The sequence below is a fragment of the Trachurus japonicus genome, chromosome 5 (genome assembly GCF_045865225.1).
Source record: "Trachurus japonicus isolate A0001 chromosome 5, Traja_1.0".
Taxonomy (NCBI): domain Eukaryota; kingdom Metazoa; phylum Chordata; class Actinopteri; order Carangiformes; family Carangidae; genus Trachurus; species Trachurus japonicus.
The window spans coordinates 24,260,703-24,278,147 of NC_140911.1; the positions used below are offsets into that span (position 1 = coordinate 24,260,703).

At 43.5% G+C, this 17,445-nt stretch overlaps 3 protein-coding genes across 5 annotated transcripts; 2 read left to right on the forward strand and 1 right to left on the reverse strand.

The window, feature by feature from the left end:
- Positions 1–157: 157 nt before the first annotated feature.
- Positions 158–2,181, reverse strand: rps23 (ribosomal protein S23). The gene is made up of 4 exons (XM_085776897.1): positions 2,148–2,181; positions 1,022–1,181; positions 696–816; positions 158–346 (listed from the first exon to the last, which is right to left on the reverse strand). Exons 1-4 carry the CDS (start codon positions 2,149–2,151, stop codon positions 200–202), a joined length of 432 nt encoding a protein of 143 aa, XP_085633023.1. The 5' UTR covers positions 2,152–2,181; the 3' UTR covers positions 158–199.
- atp6ap1la (ATPase H+ transporting accessory protein 1 like a) lies at positions 271–9,303 on the forward strand. 3 transcript variants are annotated; one of them, XM_085776895.1, is made up of 7 exons: positions 271–393; positions 6,360–6,438; positions 6,939–7,007; positions 7,248–7,402; positions 7,634–7,684; positions 8,564–8,801; positions 8,898–9,303. In XM_085776895.1, exons 2-7 carry the CDS (start codon positions 6,385–6,387, stop codon positions 9,153–9,155), a joined length of 825 nt encoding a protein of 274 aa, XP_085633021.1. In that variant the 5' UTR covers positions 271–393; positions 6,360–6,384; the 3' UTR covers positions 9,156–9,303. The 3 variants fall into 3 exon arrangements, with proteins under 3 accessions (XP_085633021.1, XP_085633022.1, XP_085633020.1); XM_085776896.1 differs by lacking the exons at positions 271–393; positions 6,360–6,438 and adding exons at positions 2,883–3,308; positions 4,150–4,237; XM_085776894.1 differs by lacking the exon at positions 271–393 and adding an exon at positions 2,886–3,308.
- Positions 9,304–11,182: 1,879 nt separating this feature from the next.
- On the forward strand, positions 11,183–16,623 carry pde12 (phosphodiesterase 12). Its single transcript, XM_085776888.1, has 8 exons — positions 11,183–11,780; positions 12,440–12,867; positions 13,347–13,452; positions 13,913–14,057; positions 14,167–14,245; positions 14,329–14,451; positions 14,546–14,751; positions 16,013–16,623. Exons 1-8 carry the CDS (start codon positions 11,212–11,214, stop codon positions 16,130–16,132), a joined length of 1,776 nt encoding a protein of 591 aa, XP_085633014.1. The 5' UTR covers positions 11,183–11,211; the 3' UTR covers positions 16,133–16,623.
- Positions 16,624–17,445: the final 822 nt, after the last annotated feature.

Sequence of the window (17,445 nt, forward strand, 5' to 3'; positions counted from 1 at the left end):
CACTTGCACAAAAACTATGTGCAAAGTTAAGCATTTAACACCAGTCTGTGCTTTTTTTTTATGTTTAAAGCCCTTTGTCATTAAAGAGAGGAAATCTTTACATCTTCCAAAAACATTGTGTTTGGGGAAATGAATGAGAACATGCAACAACCAGGACTGTAATTGAAAATGTGTTTATTTTATTTTCTGCATCAACTATTTATGACCTGGGTCTCTCCTTCTTGCCTTTGTAGAGAGCCAGCAGGGACACGTTGGCCACCTTGACCACCTTGAAACGAACTCCGGGAATATCACCAACGGCGTGACCTTTACGTCCGAATCCTGCCACCAGAACTTCATCGTTCTCCTGTGGGACGGGAACAGAGAAGAGACGTGGTTACAGAGGGGGAACAGGTAGGGGGTCAATCTGTGACAAATGCCAACAAGCAGAACCAAAAACCTTTATATGCCCTGCATGTTTCAATGCTACATTTCACATTTAGGACTCTTAGGTTGCTTAAAATATGAGCATCAGTGGAGGTGGTTTCAGTCAAAGTGAATTTACAAAACTCTACTGCAGATCAGGTCTGCTGAAATTTCAAGACCAGATCATAGACCAAGACCACACATGCAACCTGTGAAATTTCACTTTCATCAGGAACTAGTTACATGGTCTTTAGTTTTCGTGTCAGCGGCACGCTGTTGGTGGCATTTACCTCAATGAAGTTGAGGCAACCGTCGTTGGGGACGAAGGCGGTGATCTTCTTTCCGTTCTTGATGAGCTGAACTCTCACACATTTCCTGATGGCAGAGTTGGGCTGCTTGGCCTCAACACCTCTGCAGAGGGAAAACACACAACACTCAGTAAAAAACTTGAAACTACAGGACAATTCAAATGTCAGATGCATCTCTTACACACCCACCTACACCTAATTATTCTGAATCTAAGTCTACATCGTCAGGCAGAACAACCAGCCGACTGAATCTGTGTTATCACTTCACCTTCAGTAGTCAACAGATGAGCAGATCATGTGGTACTCACACTTTCTCAAGCACGATGCCCTTGGCGTGAGAGGCTCCTCCAAAGGGGTTCGCCTTGAGGGCAGTGCCCAGATGAGCCTTCTTGTACTGTTTATCGTGCCATTTTTGCTCACGGCGGTGATTACGGAGCTTCCTGGCTGTACGCAGACCACGGCACTTTCCTGGAGGGAAAAGAAGATGCAAACACGTTGAGATCAAGTTTCTCACTTTCAAAAAGAAGCTTTCTACGGGATGAATTTCCTATATCTGTAAGTATTTCTCAATCCAGTAATAGAAGCACCCAGAGAACCTGGAAACCCTAACAATTGGTACAAACAGGAAGATAAAATGCCTTTAGTGCGAAATACTGCTCAGCATATTTTTTAAGTCAAGTTTCCCAGAAGGATAGTCAGCATCTTCAATTGTCTTACAAGCATGCCTACATTATGTCAGTGTAGTTTCATTAGTTAAATTAGAGTTGCACTGTCCGATTAGATAAAGCCTGTTGTGATCATACGAATCATAACTTGACGAATTATTTGACAGAAACTAGAAAAGTGTAAACCAGAGGAAATGGTTTTCATCAGTCGGCCTGGCCAGTATACAGATAAAACAAAAATCAGCTTCAATAGCACGGAAAAACCACCGTCACTGCGTGTTTATGAAATACTGAACAAACTACACCTTTTACAGTTTTCGTAAATAACCTCTGCGCGATAATTAGCGACATTTTCGCCCAGCAGCTCCTGTCACACTGGGCTCCTTGTGCCGAGCCGCCGACATGACGCTGCCTGCGCCCAAACACTCACAACACGAACATCTGGACGAACTAATAAAAAGGTTAGTTTGTGTAAGTGATTTCACCGCCCAGTGGTTTAGGTTAGATAACACAGTTGTAACAACAGCAGCGGCTGTAATGTTGAACCCCGGGGCTCTGCATGCTAAGCTAGCGGGGCTAACGCGTCATGGCCGCTCCACGTTGTGTCGGAGCAGAACCGTAAAAACACCGGTTTTCTCCCTCGCGCCGGGTTTCCACCGGCACGGGCGCGTGGAAACAAACTCCTCAGATGTTCATGTTCACCGTGGACGTCAAGTCTCGACACGGCGACCACAGTAACACGGCGTTTTTGCTTTAGTTTGAGACGTACCCATGTTTTCGGTAGCGAGCCTGGGATCGAAAGGAAGGATCCAGGGTGCACCGCGGTGAAGTCGAGTCCGAGGACCCCGGCCCGTGGCGCCCGGGGTGGCCGCATAGATGCCTGACTGAAACTATCACGTCCCTTAGATTTTCAATATTAGCCTATGACACAAAATACTACAAAACAGAGACGTTTATTGTGATTTCCTAGCTGTGTACACAGTTGAGCTATGTGCTATTTTATTGGCCCTGGAGTAAATTGTACAGTTTTCTGAATTGATTTAGTTCACTCCAAAGCAACTGAACAATAGCTACCATATTCATACTGTAGGTCTTTTTTTTCTATCTTATTTAGGTATGAGATGGAGAAAAAAAACTGACATAGACATCAACATCAGGACATTTAAAACAGAGGGAAAGTGCAAGGTAAATTAGCCTAGTTATACAACAGTAATTTTATTAAAAGAAAGTCTTTGAACTTTTAACATACAACATAGCCTACTACTCTGCCTTAGGCTACGTGTAATCATTATTTGATGATGAAATGATGATTGAAATATATATGATTCAATGATGAAAATTATGGTGCCTAATAAATTCATTAAGTCATTATAGGTTTGTGTTAATATATGCTCAAGACTCAGATTTTTAGTGAAAACAGAAACAGATGTTTCTTGTATAAACATGCCATGGACCATGGTGGACAGTTTTATGTCTTACAAATGCTATCATCCTCCCTCACGAAGAGCAGATTCAAGGCTTTTGGATGTGGGTAAACTTGATCAAATAAATCTGACACACTGAGATTGATTTGTCAGCGCCATCATCACATTTTAATCTGCTAAAATGAAATGTATTTTTGACTGAGCTGACCTGAAAATGAGAAAATGTGGAAACAGCAAACCCAGTGGGCGGTCTTTCTCTCAACCCTGCCTCTCTCTGATTGGCCGAGCCACGAGCTTGTCAAGGGGGTTTAAAGGCGGTGGGCTGATTAAAGTGGATTACGCGGGGGGAGAGGGGGACAGAGTGTGTGCTGGCATCACTCTCCGGTCACCACAGCGATGGCTTCACCGTGGAAACGCTGCTGCTGCATCCTCCTCCTCTCTCTCCTCCTCCTCCTCCTCCATCTGCAGTCGAGCACCTGCCTCGACCGGCGACCTGCTGCTGACAGGTAGGAGGGACAGAGGCAGAGATGTGAAGCAGTTTGACTTTGATGATCATGGTTGTGTTGATTTCGACCTCTGCTGGCTCTAATCTTTGACTCTTGACACGCTCGGCTATGAGATTACTGATGTGTCTCCGCAGACTGCTGAGTTTCAGATACTGCGTCTGCCAAAGCTGTATGAAGTGATTCTATTCATTCATTCATTCATTCATTTGGAGGCAGTGGAAAAATATAAAAACTCAGCTAGTCGATTAGATGACGATTGAGATATTCTGATGTTTGACACATTTTTCCAGCAAAGAGATCCAGACATTTGCTTCTTCTTCTCTCTGATTCCTCCTGTTTTACATAACAGATCCCCGAGACTGAATCATGCAGTTCATGCACCAATAAGCCAAAACTAGGAGCTAAATCAGGACAAACAGCTTTGTAGAGCTGCTGTGGGCTCATCACTGCCAAGAACTAGAAGGAGAGTGAACTGGGCTTAATCAGATGGACATGAGCCAGAGTTGCAGTATTCACAGTTATTGATGATTCTGCACCTCACCGTTTCCTTTCCACTGCTGATATTCAGTCAGTGCGGAAATTCCTCATGTAGAGGAGCAGAGAGAGTTAAATGTAGAGGATGGAGGTACAGCATGTCTGGGTATCATGCAGGTGTTTTATCAACCAAAGCATCCCGCCTGGTTAGCATGTGCAGATGCTGGAAGCAGAAACAAAAAACACAGTTATGTAGAATCAGTTTTTCTTTCAGTGTCAAACCTCCTTCACACAAAAATGCTGCAATGAGATGCTGCTGCTGCTCTGTCGGACGTGTGTGTGCACACAGCTCTGTCATTTTTTACAGTGTGCAGCTGCAGCTCATGCTGAAAGAGGGAGAGGCTGCAAAATCTCATTTTGGCCAAGAGCCACCCCATCCTTTACATCCAGTGTGTGTGTGTGTGTGTGTGTGTAATGACTGTATGATTATGTAATCCGTGCAATCCCACAATCCACAGTCCTTTGCTGTGACCCAGGACACAAGAGGGGCTAAAGCTTTTTTGTAGGGCTGCAGTCACAGAGTCAGGGCGGATTTGGCAACTCTGTGCCTGTTGTTCAGAGCTGTGATAACACACACACACACACACACACACACACACACACACACACACACACACACACACACACACACACACACACACATACACACACACAGTATGTGAAACATGTTGTATTCCACATTCACTCAGAGGTATTACAGTCATTTTACAGACGTGGAGGGAGGAGCACTGCGCTCAGATTACATTGTTCGTGGTTGGACATTTTGCACCCTGTCTTAATGTGACCCTGAGAGCTCAACAAAGTGTTTGTCGATTTGGCAACACATTCACTGGTATGGAAGTGTTGCTATAGGGACTCTGAAAAGTGATGCACCTGCATTTGGACTTTTTGTTTGATTAAATACATTTATTCAGATTCATTTTTAATTCTTTGCCTTAATTCCGTTTATGTTGCGGAAGTGAGAGAAAGATGGGAAACAGACATGTAGGGCCGCTTTATTTTTTGGGCTGTAACCCTCACCTGATTTGATTTGACTTGATTTGATTTGATTTGATTTGATTTATTGGCCCCCATGGGGAAATTCGTCTTCACTGACTGAACGTTACAATGAAGGACATCACAAGACAGACAACAAGACAGACAACAACAGTAATTATACACACAACACCAGTGACAACATACGTGACGACACAGTGAAATAGCGGACAGACAGATCAATGTCAGACAGACAGATCAGCGGGGCCTGCTGTTCAGGGCAGCTATAGCTGCAGGGATCAGACTTTGGTATTCAGACTAATAAGAAATTTAATTTAATGAATGCATTCTCTCTTCGAGCTTTATAAACCTTTAAACCCTTTTTAAATCATAGCTATAATTTCTGCACCAACAGCACAGTTGATGGGTTTTTGTTTCTTTTTCTCACTGGTTTGAAATGGATCCCTTGAAAAGGAGGTGAGATCACCATGCAGGCACGACTTATTTGTTTGTCTCAGAAGCTTTCGACCACACCTGTTGGCCTTCTTCAGCAGATTGAGCCGATCACTCATCATGGAGGTGGGTGAGTTGTGGACAGGTGGGACAGCAGGTGGTTGTGTAAGGGTCAACCTCGCTCTCTCTCTCATTGACCTGATCGATCGTCTCGTAGTCCTCTGTGACCGGTGTCGGTCTGGAGCTTATCGACGACAGGATTCAGAAAAAACCTGCAAGAATGTAATTACAGTAGATGTGTAATTAGGCCACTGTTCATCAAACCACACCCACACAGGCAGATCAACAAAGTATCTGAGTGGTAAACTCTTCAGAAAATGTGATGTTTTGGGGGTTTGAACCTCAGACGTGTCTCCATGGTGTATTAAACCTCTGTCCCTGTCGTTGCCTCATTTGACCTTCTGATCTGATACAAAACCTGTTTGCTGTTAATCTGATTCTCATATTAAAACCTGGTCCATTATTATTTTACTCCTACACTCATTTCATTCACGTGGAATCTGGGTCAGAGTGGGACGCCTCTGCAGTTGTACATGTCTGTGCCAGACTGTCCGTTACCTTAATCCACTGGGTGAACGGCTGGGTCAGTGGACTACACAGGTGCATTCTGGGAACCTGGAAGAATCATGTCCTCTGTTTCTAGTCCTCATGATTTACTGTATATTTGTCTGTAGTACTGTAATTTAACATACAGTCACTGTGTCACATAATCTCTTCCTTTTTACTTCCTATTATTTCATTTATTTGCATCAATAATTCTTTGCTGTGTCAATATGTTAATAAATAATTTGCCAAATTATAGCCTATTGTGATGTGTGCAATAATAATTATTGTATTTTATTTGTCATTTACCTGCAAAGAATACAGAGTAGAATAGAGTCTGATAATTAAAAACAAAAAAAAGGGTGAAATGAAAACAAGCAATTAAGAAAACTAAACATGAGTGTAAAACAACATAATATTTTGTACAATATTGAAAAGGATAATGATAATGATTTTTTTTTTAAATTCTCCTCTTCCTGTCTGCAGTGCTGCTGTCCCATCAGAGACAGGTATGCAGATGGACAGTTTGATCTCTACAGACCAATGGGCCAGATGGATGCTGCAGGTAAACAGGTCGTCACTTTGATAAAAAGATCTATTGTTCCTAAGATAAGCTGTAAAACAAGAATGAAAGCGGAGGAAGAAAAGAAAGATTGAGTGAAAGATATCAGGAAAGATACAAAAGGGGGGGGGGGGGACCTATGTTGCACAATGATACAGCCAGGTGTTAATGTTCATATACAAATAAAATATGAAAGAAAACAAAATTAAGTGAGTCGGTCAGGATGTTATCAGGATGCTTGCCTTTCCTGTAATAAAAATGTGTTAAAGGGATAGTGAGTGTGCTGGCTTTTCTCCCCTTTTCAGGATGTTATCATCAACATTCATGTGGAATAACATGTTTCATAATAAAACACATACAGTATGTAAACTGTTAGAAAATCACAATTTCCTGTAGATAAAAAAAAGTAATATGATATAATATACCATAATATAATCAAAATCTACGTGAATCTATCATATTTACAGATGAAATGATAAAGTTAAGTGTTTCCCTGTGTCCAGTCTCCAGATGTTTCCCGGAGGAGGTTACTTCAGGTGCCAGGAGCTGCCGTTCCCTTCCCTCCCCTCAAGGTGGCGTAGCCCTTGGATGTTTAACCAGCCATGTTATAACACACTGGAGCAGATGAGAAAGATACCATCAGTACCTGCTCATCACTAAAACTAAGCATGTGGATGTCTCTCTCTACTGGACACACACACATATTAGACCAAGAGGAGTTATTTGAATCTCATAGTTTAGCTTTACTGTGAGAGAAATGGTTGAGCACTAAATGTACTTAGTTTTACATTCCTCCACTGTCCACCCACCAGGTGTTGTCCAACGGGGAGCCGTGCCTCCTGTTCCAGGCCAGGAAACTGTCTGTGCGCTATGACAAGCAGAAGCAGCTGGACCTGACAGAGCGAGCGTTTTCTCCCCAGAAGCCTGTGGACACCAGTCAGTCCGTCTGCCACCAGGACAAGGCCACGTACGTAGACGTATACACACCTGTAACATGATGGAGCAGGTTAGATAGGACAAGACTCATGGAGGACGTCCAGTACTTTAGGGTTAGGGGTTAGTCCAGAGACACTGTGTCATCCAAAAACATGTTGATATTAAATCTGCACCTGTCTGTCTGTCTGTCTGTCTGTCTGTCTGTCTGTCTGTCTGTCTGTCTGTCTGTCTGTCTGTCTGTCTGTCTGTCTGTCCTCTGAAGGCTGGTCATGAGGTTTGGGGATGTGGACGATCTGAGAGGCTTCTCCATCAGGTGAGTCACTTCAACTGTGACTTACAAACCTAAATGTTTGCTAAGCCAAAGATGTGATTAAATTATGGATCTATTCAAACATTTGTTTTTAATATTTGATTTCAGAGTTTCCCTGGGGAGTTTTTTTTTTAAAACTAGCCTAATGTTTAATGTATTCAGAGTTACTCATAATAACCTGTCATGTTTTCTTAAGCTCTAACAAACAGCTTCCTTCCTCGTTAAAGACTTTCTAAATTAGTTTCTTCTGGATTTCGGTTTGTTTTTATGGTCTTCTGATTAGTCAGGTTGCTCTGTTCTGTGTTCACTACAGTGTAGCTACTGTGTCTCTGACACTGACACTGATCAATGATTTGATGGTCTCCTCCTGTGAAAAGTAATGATGTAGGCCTATTCAATTCCAAGTTTACATACCCTTACTTACTCACCTGTTATTCCCTTGCTTCTTACCATATCTAATTTTGACTTGGATCAAAGATAACATATTTTGTTACATTGTCCCACTTCTACTGCCACTCTTGATCTATTTCACTCCACATGTTCCTTTTGCCCTCTGATTTTCAAAAGTCCAACACTAATTTCATTATGTTTTTTTTTTTAATTAATGAATTAATTTGTCTGTCTTCATCACCTTTTTCAAACTGGTGATCAAGAGTTCATGAGCCAGACCCTGGTGATTGATGTATGATGTATTGACACAAATTTTGAAACCATAAACCAACATGGCTCCATGGCATGACATAAGCTCTGCGTGGGGTGAGAAACTCCCCCAGGAAACCTTTAGACCAAGAAGTCTAACACCGCCCTGAACAAACTAGGGCAGGTGAAAGACATAAAGAATAAGTTTGGACTGACTGTCTTCTTTTGCCCCCCTTCTGTCAGACTGCAGCTGTCCAACACTCTGTACGAGTCTTCGGGTCAGTGGTGGTTCTCGGTGGACAGCGTCTCTCTGCTCTACAACGCATCTGAAGAGGCCGTGTTCAATACCAGCGAGGTGTACGCTCCGGCCTCCTCCTCCTACCACTGCGTCCACGTCAGCAACCTGCAGCGCTACAATGCTCTGCTGCTGCCGAGCACCGAGCACGCCCGCCGCTGGGCCGTCACCTTCACTGACTTCCAGGTATCTGTCCGTAGATATATAATTTCTTTCCAAGCCAATCTGGATCTAAGATGTTTGGATAAACTCTATTGGCAAATGTCTCCGCTCTCTCCTCAGATTCAGGCGTTCAATGTCACCTCTGGGAAGTTTTCTCCTGCAAGCGACTGCGCCACCTTCCTGACACCGGCCATCCTGATGGGCCTCATCACCTCCCTCATCCTGCTGCTGGTCCTGGCCTACGCCCTGCACATGGTCGTCCACCTGAAACACATAGAGCACGACGACGAACACAAGGGCGACATCTATTACCCCCAAAGCCCGGAACAGGCTGAACACTGCTGTATGGAGAGCGTCGTAGAGAAGAATATTCTGTAGAGTGACCAGAGAAACCATCAGAGACTGTTAACACTTCACAAAGAGACATGAATGATGTGATGCAGACACCAAACCACTGGTGTGATGGGACTCTTGGCTCAGGATTTGTTCTTTTTTTTTACCCATATATTTATAGTGTTTTGTAATCTGCCTGTTAGTGAATTTCTGTATTTGTCTTTATAATAAATATAATAAAACAATCTATCTGTCCATCTACCCATCTATCTATCTATCTATCTATCTATCTATCTATCTATCTATCTATCTATCTATCTATCTATCTATCTATCTATCTATCTATCTATCTATCTATCTATCTATCTATCTATCTATCTATCTGCATATAGAAACAGCTGTCAGGGCATTATGACAGTGTTTCTTTCATTTGTGTTACTGTAAAATAATTATAACTTATTTTATGCATTATATAATTGTATCAACATGATTATTACATACATCTTTTGATGCACTTGGACACATCATCAGTGAAGTACCTAGGGTTATGGGGGGTTTCAAGTCTTTCAACTTCAGACCCCCTCACCCAGGCGACCTGACCATGAGTGATCAATTCCTGGCCTGTGTCCATTAAGTCGCATTAGCCCACTGCTTGTTCTGTCTAATCCACAGCCATCTTGTGGCCTTCTCCGCGGCTTCTGAGGCTCTGCTGATGGCTTTTCTTTTACGCACTCCAGTGATGCCCGGGAGGCTGTAGGCCTTGCATAACGATTTTCCTGCAAAGCCCCTGCTCCCTACTTCAATGGGCAGGCACAGAGCCGACCACCCCCATCTGCGGCAATCCTCTGCCAGCTCTGAGTATTTCCCTGTCTTCCTTTCACTGGCCTCCTCCATCCTCTCCTCCCAGGGAACAGTTATCTCAAGCCTGACTTAGATTTTTGAGAGAACAGCACAATGACTGGCCTGAGGGTTGTCTTTATGATTGCAGGAACCTGAGTTGTTTCCCCAGATCCACTCTCATCTGCCTGTCATGCCTGGCTTGAACTTTTGGCAGGAAGTTGGGATGTTCTCCTGCTCGAATAAATGTGATCCAGCGTTTTGATGGTTGGTTGATGGTTGATAATATAACAAGAATATATAGCGCCTTTCAAAAACCCCAAGGTCGCTTTACAAAAAAACATGATATAACATGGTCACAATATAATATAATGATATAATATAATGTTATGAAATAATCATGTAACATTAGGAGTTGTTTCACTCCGCCCAGCAGTGATGAGTTTTGAGTTATGGGGGACCTATACTGTTCACCTCCATTGTGTTAGTTGAGCAGCTCGCGCCTCTGCCCCGCGGATCTCAAAACAACATGCACTGACAATTAAAGGTAATGAACCTACTACTGTATTGGCTCTAGGGATTATGGTGATAGGTGCCAAAATGGTGAACTATTCCTTTAATTATTTAATTCATGAATGAAAAGTGGCACTTCCTCCTCCTCACCAGCTGGTGGCGGTAACGCGCCATTTGACTGTTTGACAACCACAGTAACAAAAAAACCTGAAGCAGCAGCAGCAGCAGCAGCAGACACACGCTGACCTCAGGGAAGAGTAGGCTGCTCGTACAATAACTTTCGTAAACATTAAAGACAGGCGGTTGTTAAAAGCTGAGGTGTTGTTTCTGAAACGGGTGTAGTGTTTAGTTTTTAACCGAACCGCCGCAGGTGAAACTAAACCTGCTGTTTCCATGGTTTCATCTGCGTGTTAGCATCAGGCTAGCCGGTGTAGCTGCAGCTCGGGACAGACCCGCCACAGGTGAGCTCTCTATCAACCCCGGACCGGTCCTCTGAGGTATAACGATCCGCGTATTGGCCGGTGATGTGACCATCTGTGTGTGAGCTGTGGAGAAGTCGTGTGATAAGTGAGAGTCAGCTGTTCATTAATAGGAGAAAGAGGCCTAAGTGACTCAACCATAGACTGAACCTGTGTTCCGTATCCCACAGGTAAGTTAGTTACCATCTGGATGCAACTGACTGAATCAGAAACTGCTCGACCGCGTATATACAAATCACTGAGTGTCCTCTCCCCCCACAGCCCGGGGCTTCATGTTGAGCCGCCTCTCCGCTGCCCTCCCGCTGCTCCCCCGCCGCCTGCTCGCCTCCTCCCCCAGAGCCCTGCCCCGGACCCGCCGCCTGCTGGGCGGGATGGAGCCGGCCGTGGTGCGGTGTCTCCCCGGGGAGCTCAAACTCACCATCTCCTTCTCTCTGGACGGAAGCCACAAGCACATGCTGCGGGACCAGGACGAGCCGCTGGGCAAGGTCCTGGCCCGGATCTCCAACAACGCCTCCAAGAGTCAGGGGAAGGCGAAGAAGTCCAAGAAGCACCGGGGGCAGCAGCCGAGCGAAGGCCCGCAGCCCGCCGCCGTGAAGCTGTACTACGGCGGGGAGGAGGTGGCCGACACGGTGCTGAACTCGGAGGCCTGGAGGGACGGGGCCGTGCTGCAGGTGGGGGACATGAAGTACTCGGTGCAGAGGAACGCGCCCACCTTCACCACCGCCGAGCTGCCGGGGTCCCTGCTGGCCGGCTTCCCCGTCTGCCCCAAACTGGAGGTGGAGTTTGGCAGCCTCGAAGACTGCGAGTTCACCTGGTTCAAAGAGAAAGCCCCAAACACAGGGTAAAACATGTTAACTACACTGTCAATAAGGACATTTAATGCAACTGTGAGGCGTTCACTGCCTCCTCATATCAGTGTCATCTCTGCAGAAGTGGAGGGGAAAGTGGAGAGATATGATAATACTCAGTGGCAAGCAACCTCTCCTTTATTATCAATTTACTATTGTAAGAGACTTAGAGAAAAAGTTAAAACTCACATAGAATTTGAAAACCTTTGTTTACCACTTTTTATGTAGAAAAGAACAACAACAATTTCACAGCTTTTCCAGACACAAATGGGACTGAACTGTGTTAGTAATAACAAGAGAGTTAAAAAGTGTTAAGAACACAGTAACGAGAAGAGAAGTAACATGCCCTGTTCAGGACATGTTTTGACCTCCTCATTAGAATATCTCTTCCTTTTGCCTCATTTTGAGAAACTTAAAATCAGCTGATTACGACATTATTAGAATTTTTTAACTCGCATAGTGGTTAAAAAAATGATTACATTGATAGAGCATGACTGTACAATAGCTTACACTGATATCTGAGTTTATTGTGAATCACTCTGATGTTGCACAAAGTAAAACATCCTCAGATTTAATGTGATATCTTTAAAGAAGAGTTATGATAAAAAGCACTTTGTTCTCACGTTTTCTCCTTCTGATTCTCCTCTGCCAGGTCAGAAGCTGCCGAGGAAGCTCCAGGTCAGGATCCAGGCTGGACTCAGGTTGGATCCGGGAGAGTCCACGTCCCGTCCAATCAGGACATCGGCCGCAGGCTCAAACTCTGCTGTACACCTAAAGACGGAAGTCGCAGCGGCCTGACGAAGGAGCTGGTCTCTGTGGGAGCTGTGGAGGCCGGGCCAGGTGTGTGCACGTTTGACAACCGACACGCATACACAATCAAAGAGGCGGAGTGGCCCGCTGTGAGGGTGATGTCGTACAACATCCTCGCTGACGTCTACGCCCAGACAGAACTGTCCAAGACGGTGCTTTACCCGTACTGCGCCCCCTACGCCCTGCAGCTGGACTACAGACAGAACCTGATCAAGAAGGAGCTGGCCGGCTACAACGCCGACATCGTCTGTCTGCAGGAGGTCGACAAAGGTAATCAGTACTCAAACACAGAGATAACTGATAGAAAATCAATCAACTGTGTTTATGTGATTGATTTATTTAAATGAACTCTCCTCTGACGAAAGCGTCCATCAAATTAATTTAAAGTAAAGTAGCTAATACAAAAACAACACCACATTTAACTCTTTAGTTCAGAGAGTAAGTTTTCATATTTGAACCAGACTCACTGATGATCACGAGCAGCAGCACCGATGTATTTTTCTTACATGAATGAGACACAGTACAGCTCAGATGAACTGATATGTCTGAAATCTTATGACTGAACCTTATGAGCTTCATGAAATTTATCAGTTTTTGAGGTGGATATTTAAAGATTAGCAGAAGCTTCTGTGTGTCATTTAATTGTTACTGAAAAGAAACGCCATCAGCAAAAGAAGAAACAAGTGTCCGTCTTTTTTCTCGAGGAGCGCCTACTGATAGATGCTTGACTCTGCTCTCTGATGTTGCAGGAGTGTTTCTGGACAGTCTGACTCCAGCTCTCGATGCCTTCGGTCTGGACGGTGTTTTCAAGATCAAAGAGAAGCAGCATGAAGGACTGTCCACGTTCTACCGCAGGTCAGGACTGACGGCCGACTCAATCATCATGAGATGATGCACATTTGTCAGAGATTAGAGATTTTATGATACAGTTTATACTGAGGTAACTATGACTTGTTTTGGACAAAAAAAAAACAGCAGTGGTGGATGACTCCCCTCTCTTCGCTGCAGGACCGAGAGTTATAGAAGACAGCCATACGGGCTTTTTAATTCTTTTGCAAATAGTGGAAGAGCTGCCAGACAAATGAATTTCCCTTTGGGGATTAATAAAGAATTATTATTCTTATTCTCAATATTCCTCAGTGCATTAGTTCTTGATATTTAGATCTTAGTTTAAAAGTGAAAGCATTGCATGTATGTTCCCCTTATAATGGGATTTGTTATTTTTATGATTGTCAGGTCCTCTTAACATTTGCCCAACATCTGGTCATGAAAGTAAATGGAGTAATATGAAAATGAAATCGTGCTTTGTTTGCAGGTCAAAGTTTCGGCTGCTGAGCCGTCATGACATTGTGCTGAGTGAGGCGTTGACCTCTGACCCCATCCACTCTGAGCTGCTGGAGAAAGTCTCTGCAAACAGCGCCCTGAAGGACAAGATACTCCAGAGATCCACAGCGCTGCAGGTACTACAGATCCTAGGAGATTCATTTAGAGGACGATTCAAACCTGTTTGATTTTTGTGTGTTGTGTGTCTTCTTTTGTCACATTTACAATTCACTTATTTTTCTGCAGGTCACTATACTGGAGGACGTAAATAAACCAGACAGGAAGGTGTGTGTGGCCAACACTCACCTGTACTGGCACCCAAAAGGTAAGATAGTCTCTCCTCTCTGTGATAATCTTTGACCTCAGTTTACATAAAAACAATCATTTAAAATGTCATTTACCTTGAAGGGGGGAACATTCGCTTGGTCCAGATGGGCGTGACTCTGCAACACCTGAGTCACGTGATCAGTGCGGTTGCACTTGGAGCCCCTCTGATCTTTTGTGGTGACTTCAACTCCTCCCCTAGCTCAGGTAACTCCACAGCTAAACCCATGTCCAACCAATAGTAACAATATTGTCATGATGTGTCTTATCGTCCTTTGTTTATGTCCACCTGCCGCCTCAGGTGTGTTCCAGCTGGTCAGTGAAGCTGGGGTTCCTCAGCAGCATGAAGACTGGAGCAGCTCAGGGCCGGAGGAGGCCTGCAGTATGGAATTGCTCTCCACCTTCCCCCCACTGCTGAGCGCCTGCAGCCAGCCGGCCTACACCAACTACGTGGGAGGATTTCATGGCTGCTTGGACTACATCTTCATTCAGCCAGACAGCATGCAGGTACTAATACTGATGAGGGCAGGGAAATGTTTCCATCCGCTCGCGGTGCAGGGTGTGATTGCTGGGAGACCATTAAGATGAATAGTTAGTAGCACTAGGAGTGCTTTTTTTTTAATGCAAAAGTAATGATAACCTTCTGCTGCTTAATGCAGCTAAGACCGAAATGATAGCTATTGGACCAGCAAACTTATGCCACCGGTTTGATCACTTTACTGTGTCACTGGATGAATGTGTTATTCACTGCAAGGATAAGGTAAAAAATCTTCGAGTGCTCTTTGACCAGACCCTTTCTTTTGAGTCAATTTTTTAAATTGAGTGAACGAAAAATGTTAATTTAAGAAGGGTAGGCAAAATAAGCTGATGCTTCAGCCTACACCTTTTCGGTCAAAGTAAATTGTTTTGCTTCTGTTTTTGTTCTGATTTGTTTTGTTTTGTATTTATACCTTTATATTTGTCTATTGTATTTGTTTTTATGAGACCGAAATAAACATACTAAACTAAACTAAACTAAAAGAGGTGACAAAATTAGCATTTTTCCACCTCATAAAAATCGCTAAGATCAGATCCTCTCTTTGAAAGATGCAGAGACTCTTATTCATGCCTTTGTGACTTCAAGGTTAGATTATTGTAATGTGCTTTTATCTGGGCTGCCCAAAAAGAGCCTTCCTGGTCTGCAGTCAGTCCAAAATGCAGCAGCCCGTTTGCCGACTGGACTATCCCGATATGAACATATTAACCCTGTGTTGGCCTCTCTTCACTGGCTCCCTGTTCGGGTCAGAGCCGACTTCAAGGTGCCTTTGTTGACGTACAAAATTTTAGATGGTCTTGCTCCAATCTATTTGTCAGACCTTGTTAACACCTATGTACCTGTACGGCCTTTGCGCTCCCAGGCGAGTGATTATCTGAGTGTCCCAAAGGTAAATAAAAAAACAGCTGGTGAGCGGGCTTTTTCCTTCCGCGCACCTACTTTGTGGAACAGTCTTCCCTTGGACATCAGGCAGTCATGTTCAGTTGAGGTCTTTAAAGCCAAGCTTAAGACCCATTTGTATGCTGTCACATATGAGTCCTAGGTACTTTACCTTTTCTTTCATTCTTGTTTGAATTGTGTGTTTTTTGTCGTCTGTTTTCACATGTTTTTAAATGTTCTGTAACTGTACAGCACTTTGATGGAAAGTGCTCTATAAATAAATGATTATTATTACTGCAAGGAAAGTTGACCTTATCTTGATGTGTGTGCTCACGTGTGCGTGTGTGTGTGTAGGTGGATCAGGTGATTCCTCTGCCCAGCCACCAGGAGGTGACCACGTACGAGGCTCTGCCCAGTGTGGCCCACCCCTCCGATCATATTGCCCTCATCTGTGACCTGCGCTGGAGCCCCTGACCGCTGACCTCCGACCACCTGGACAAAAGATGTTAAAGACTTTGGATTTCTTTATCCTTGAAAGAAGTCCCAGAAGAGGGAAACGTGTTACTGCAGGTTTAGTGCAGATGATTTTAATTCAGCAAATTCATGGATGACGCAGTACAACTAAAAATATGGTGATGAAGTTCACATCAAATTATTTAAAGGTCTTAATGTACAGTAATATTTTTTTCATCACTGATATTCAGTGTTTGGTTTGTTACTTTAAAAAAGTAATGAATTACAGATTGCTTGTTGTTTTCTGAGCAGTGATTTCTTTGCCCCTTCAGGTTTGCAGTGCATGGTTTGATCATAAAAGTCAGTCTGAGCTCATTTCACCACATTCACACTTTTGACCATATGAACACTGGTTTGTAAGTGACATGTATGATTAATACGCAAATACTAAGAGACAAGCATTCATTATTATTATTGTGGTCAAACAAGATTTTAATAAAACTGGTCTACAGAAATATCCTTGTGTGACTTGTTTCTTCTTCTTTTGTGATTTGTTTTCAATTCTAATATGTTCAACTGTATCAGAAAGCAGTGCAGGAGGAGGGGGTTTGTCCCTGGACTGTCAGGTAATATGCTATAATTTCTGGTGACCAAATTAATGTTAATTTACTTGACAAAATATTCATGGATAAAAAAAAAATATTCATGGATAATCTCGGTTTATGATGCTGTGGATGCTTAATTTCACTCAGTATGTAAATGTACTGCATTGACGCGCTTTAGACCCCGCCTCTTGTCGCTACGCTGTTTTCTCTGATTGGTCAGAAGTGGTGAGGGGGCGGGGCCTGAGTGTTTGGCGCAAACCACCATATCGTGTGTTGGGGGCGTAGGGAAAGTTTTGTTAAAAGTGACGGGACAGATGTGACGGTCGAAACGGTTTCGTCCATTGTTAGTCAAAATGTATGAATAATACATAATGAACATTTTCTTAATTTTATTTATTGTGTGTTATTTACACTTGTCGATTAAAGCTCCAGTGGAGTTCAACAATCCCGAGTGAAACCAGTGAGAAACAAGCCGGATACCAGGTGATTTGGCATTCAGAATAAAAGCACGTACCGTAATAGTTTTCACCTAAATTTTCAAGACAAAATGTAAGAAGTTTTAGTTTGTCTTTTATAGATGTCAAATCATTAAGAAAAAACACAAAACATAAAGTCATATCAAAGTATCATAATTATCATACAGCAGGGTACTTGTAGAACCGGTTTATCAAATCCCACTAACCGCTTACAGTTTATTTTGAAAATCTAAACCGGATGTTGAATGTGTCA

Bases quoted from the DNA above. Each gene is read 5' to 3' on its own strand.
- rps23 (XM_085776897.1), bottom strand. The intron at 817-1,021 runs GTGAGTACCACA...TTCCCTCTGCAG, and splicing joins GGCATCGTGCTTGAGAAAGT to AGGTGTTGAGGCCAAGCAGC. The intron at 347-695 runs GTAAATGCCACC...CCCGTCCCACAG, and splicing joins GTTGCCTCAACTTCATTGAG to GAGAACGATGAAGTTCTGGT.
- pde12 (XM_085776888.1), top strand. From the start codon at position 11,212: ATGTTGAGCCGCCTCTCCGCTGCCCTCCCGCTGCTCCCCCGCCGCCTG. The intron at 14,058-14,166 runs GTACTACAGATC...ATTTTTCTGCAG, and splicing joins AGAGATCCACAGCGCTGCAG to GTCACTATACTGGAGGACGT. The intron at 14,752-16,012 runs GTACTAATACTG...GTGTGTGTGTAG, and splicing joins TTCAGCCAGACAGCATGCAG to GTGGATCAGGTGATTCCTCT.
- atp6ap1la (XM_085776896.1), top strand. From the start codon at position 3,199: ATGGCTTCACCGTGGAAACGCTGCTGCTGCATCCTCCTCCTCTCTCTC. The intron at 4,238-6,938 runs GTGTGTGTGTGT...CCCTGTGTCCAG, and splicing joins ATCCTTTACATCCAGTGTGT to TCTCCAGATGTTTCCCGGAG. The intron at 7,685-8,563 runs GTGAGTCACTTC...CCCTTCTGTCAG, and splicing joins CTGAGAGGCTTCTCCATCAG to ACTGCAGCTGTCCAACACTC.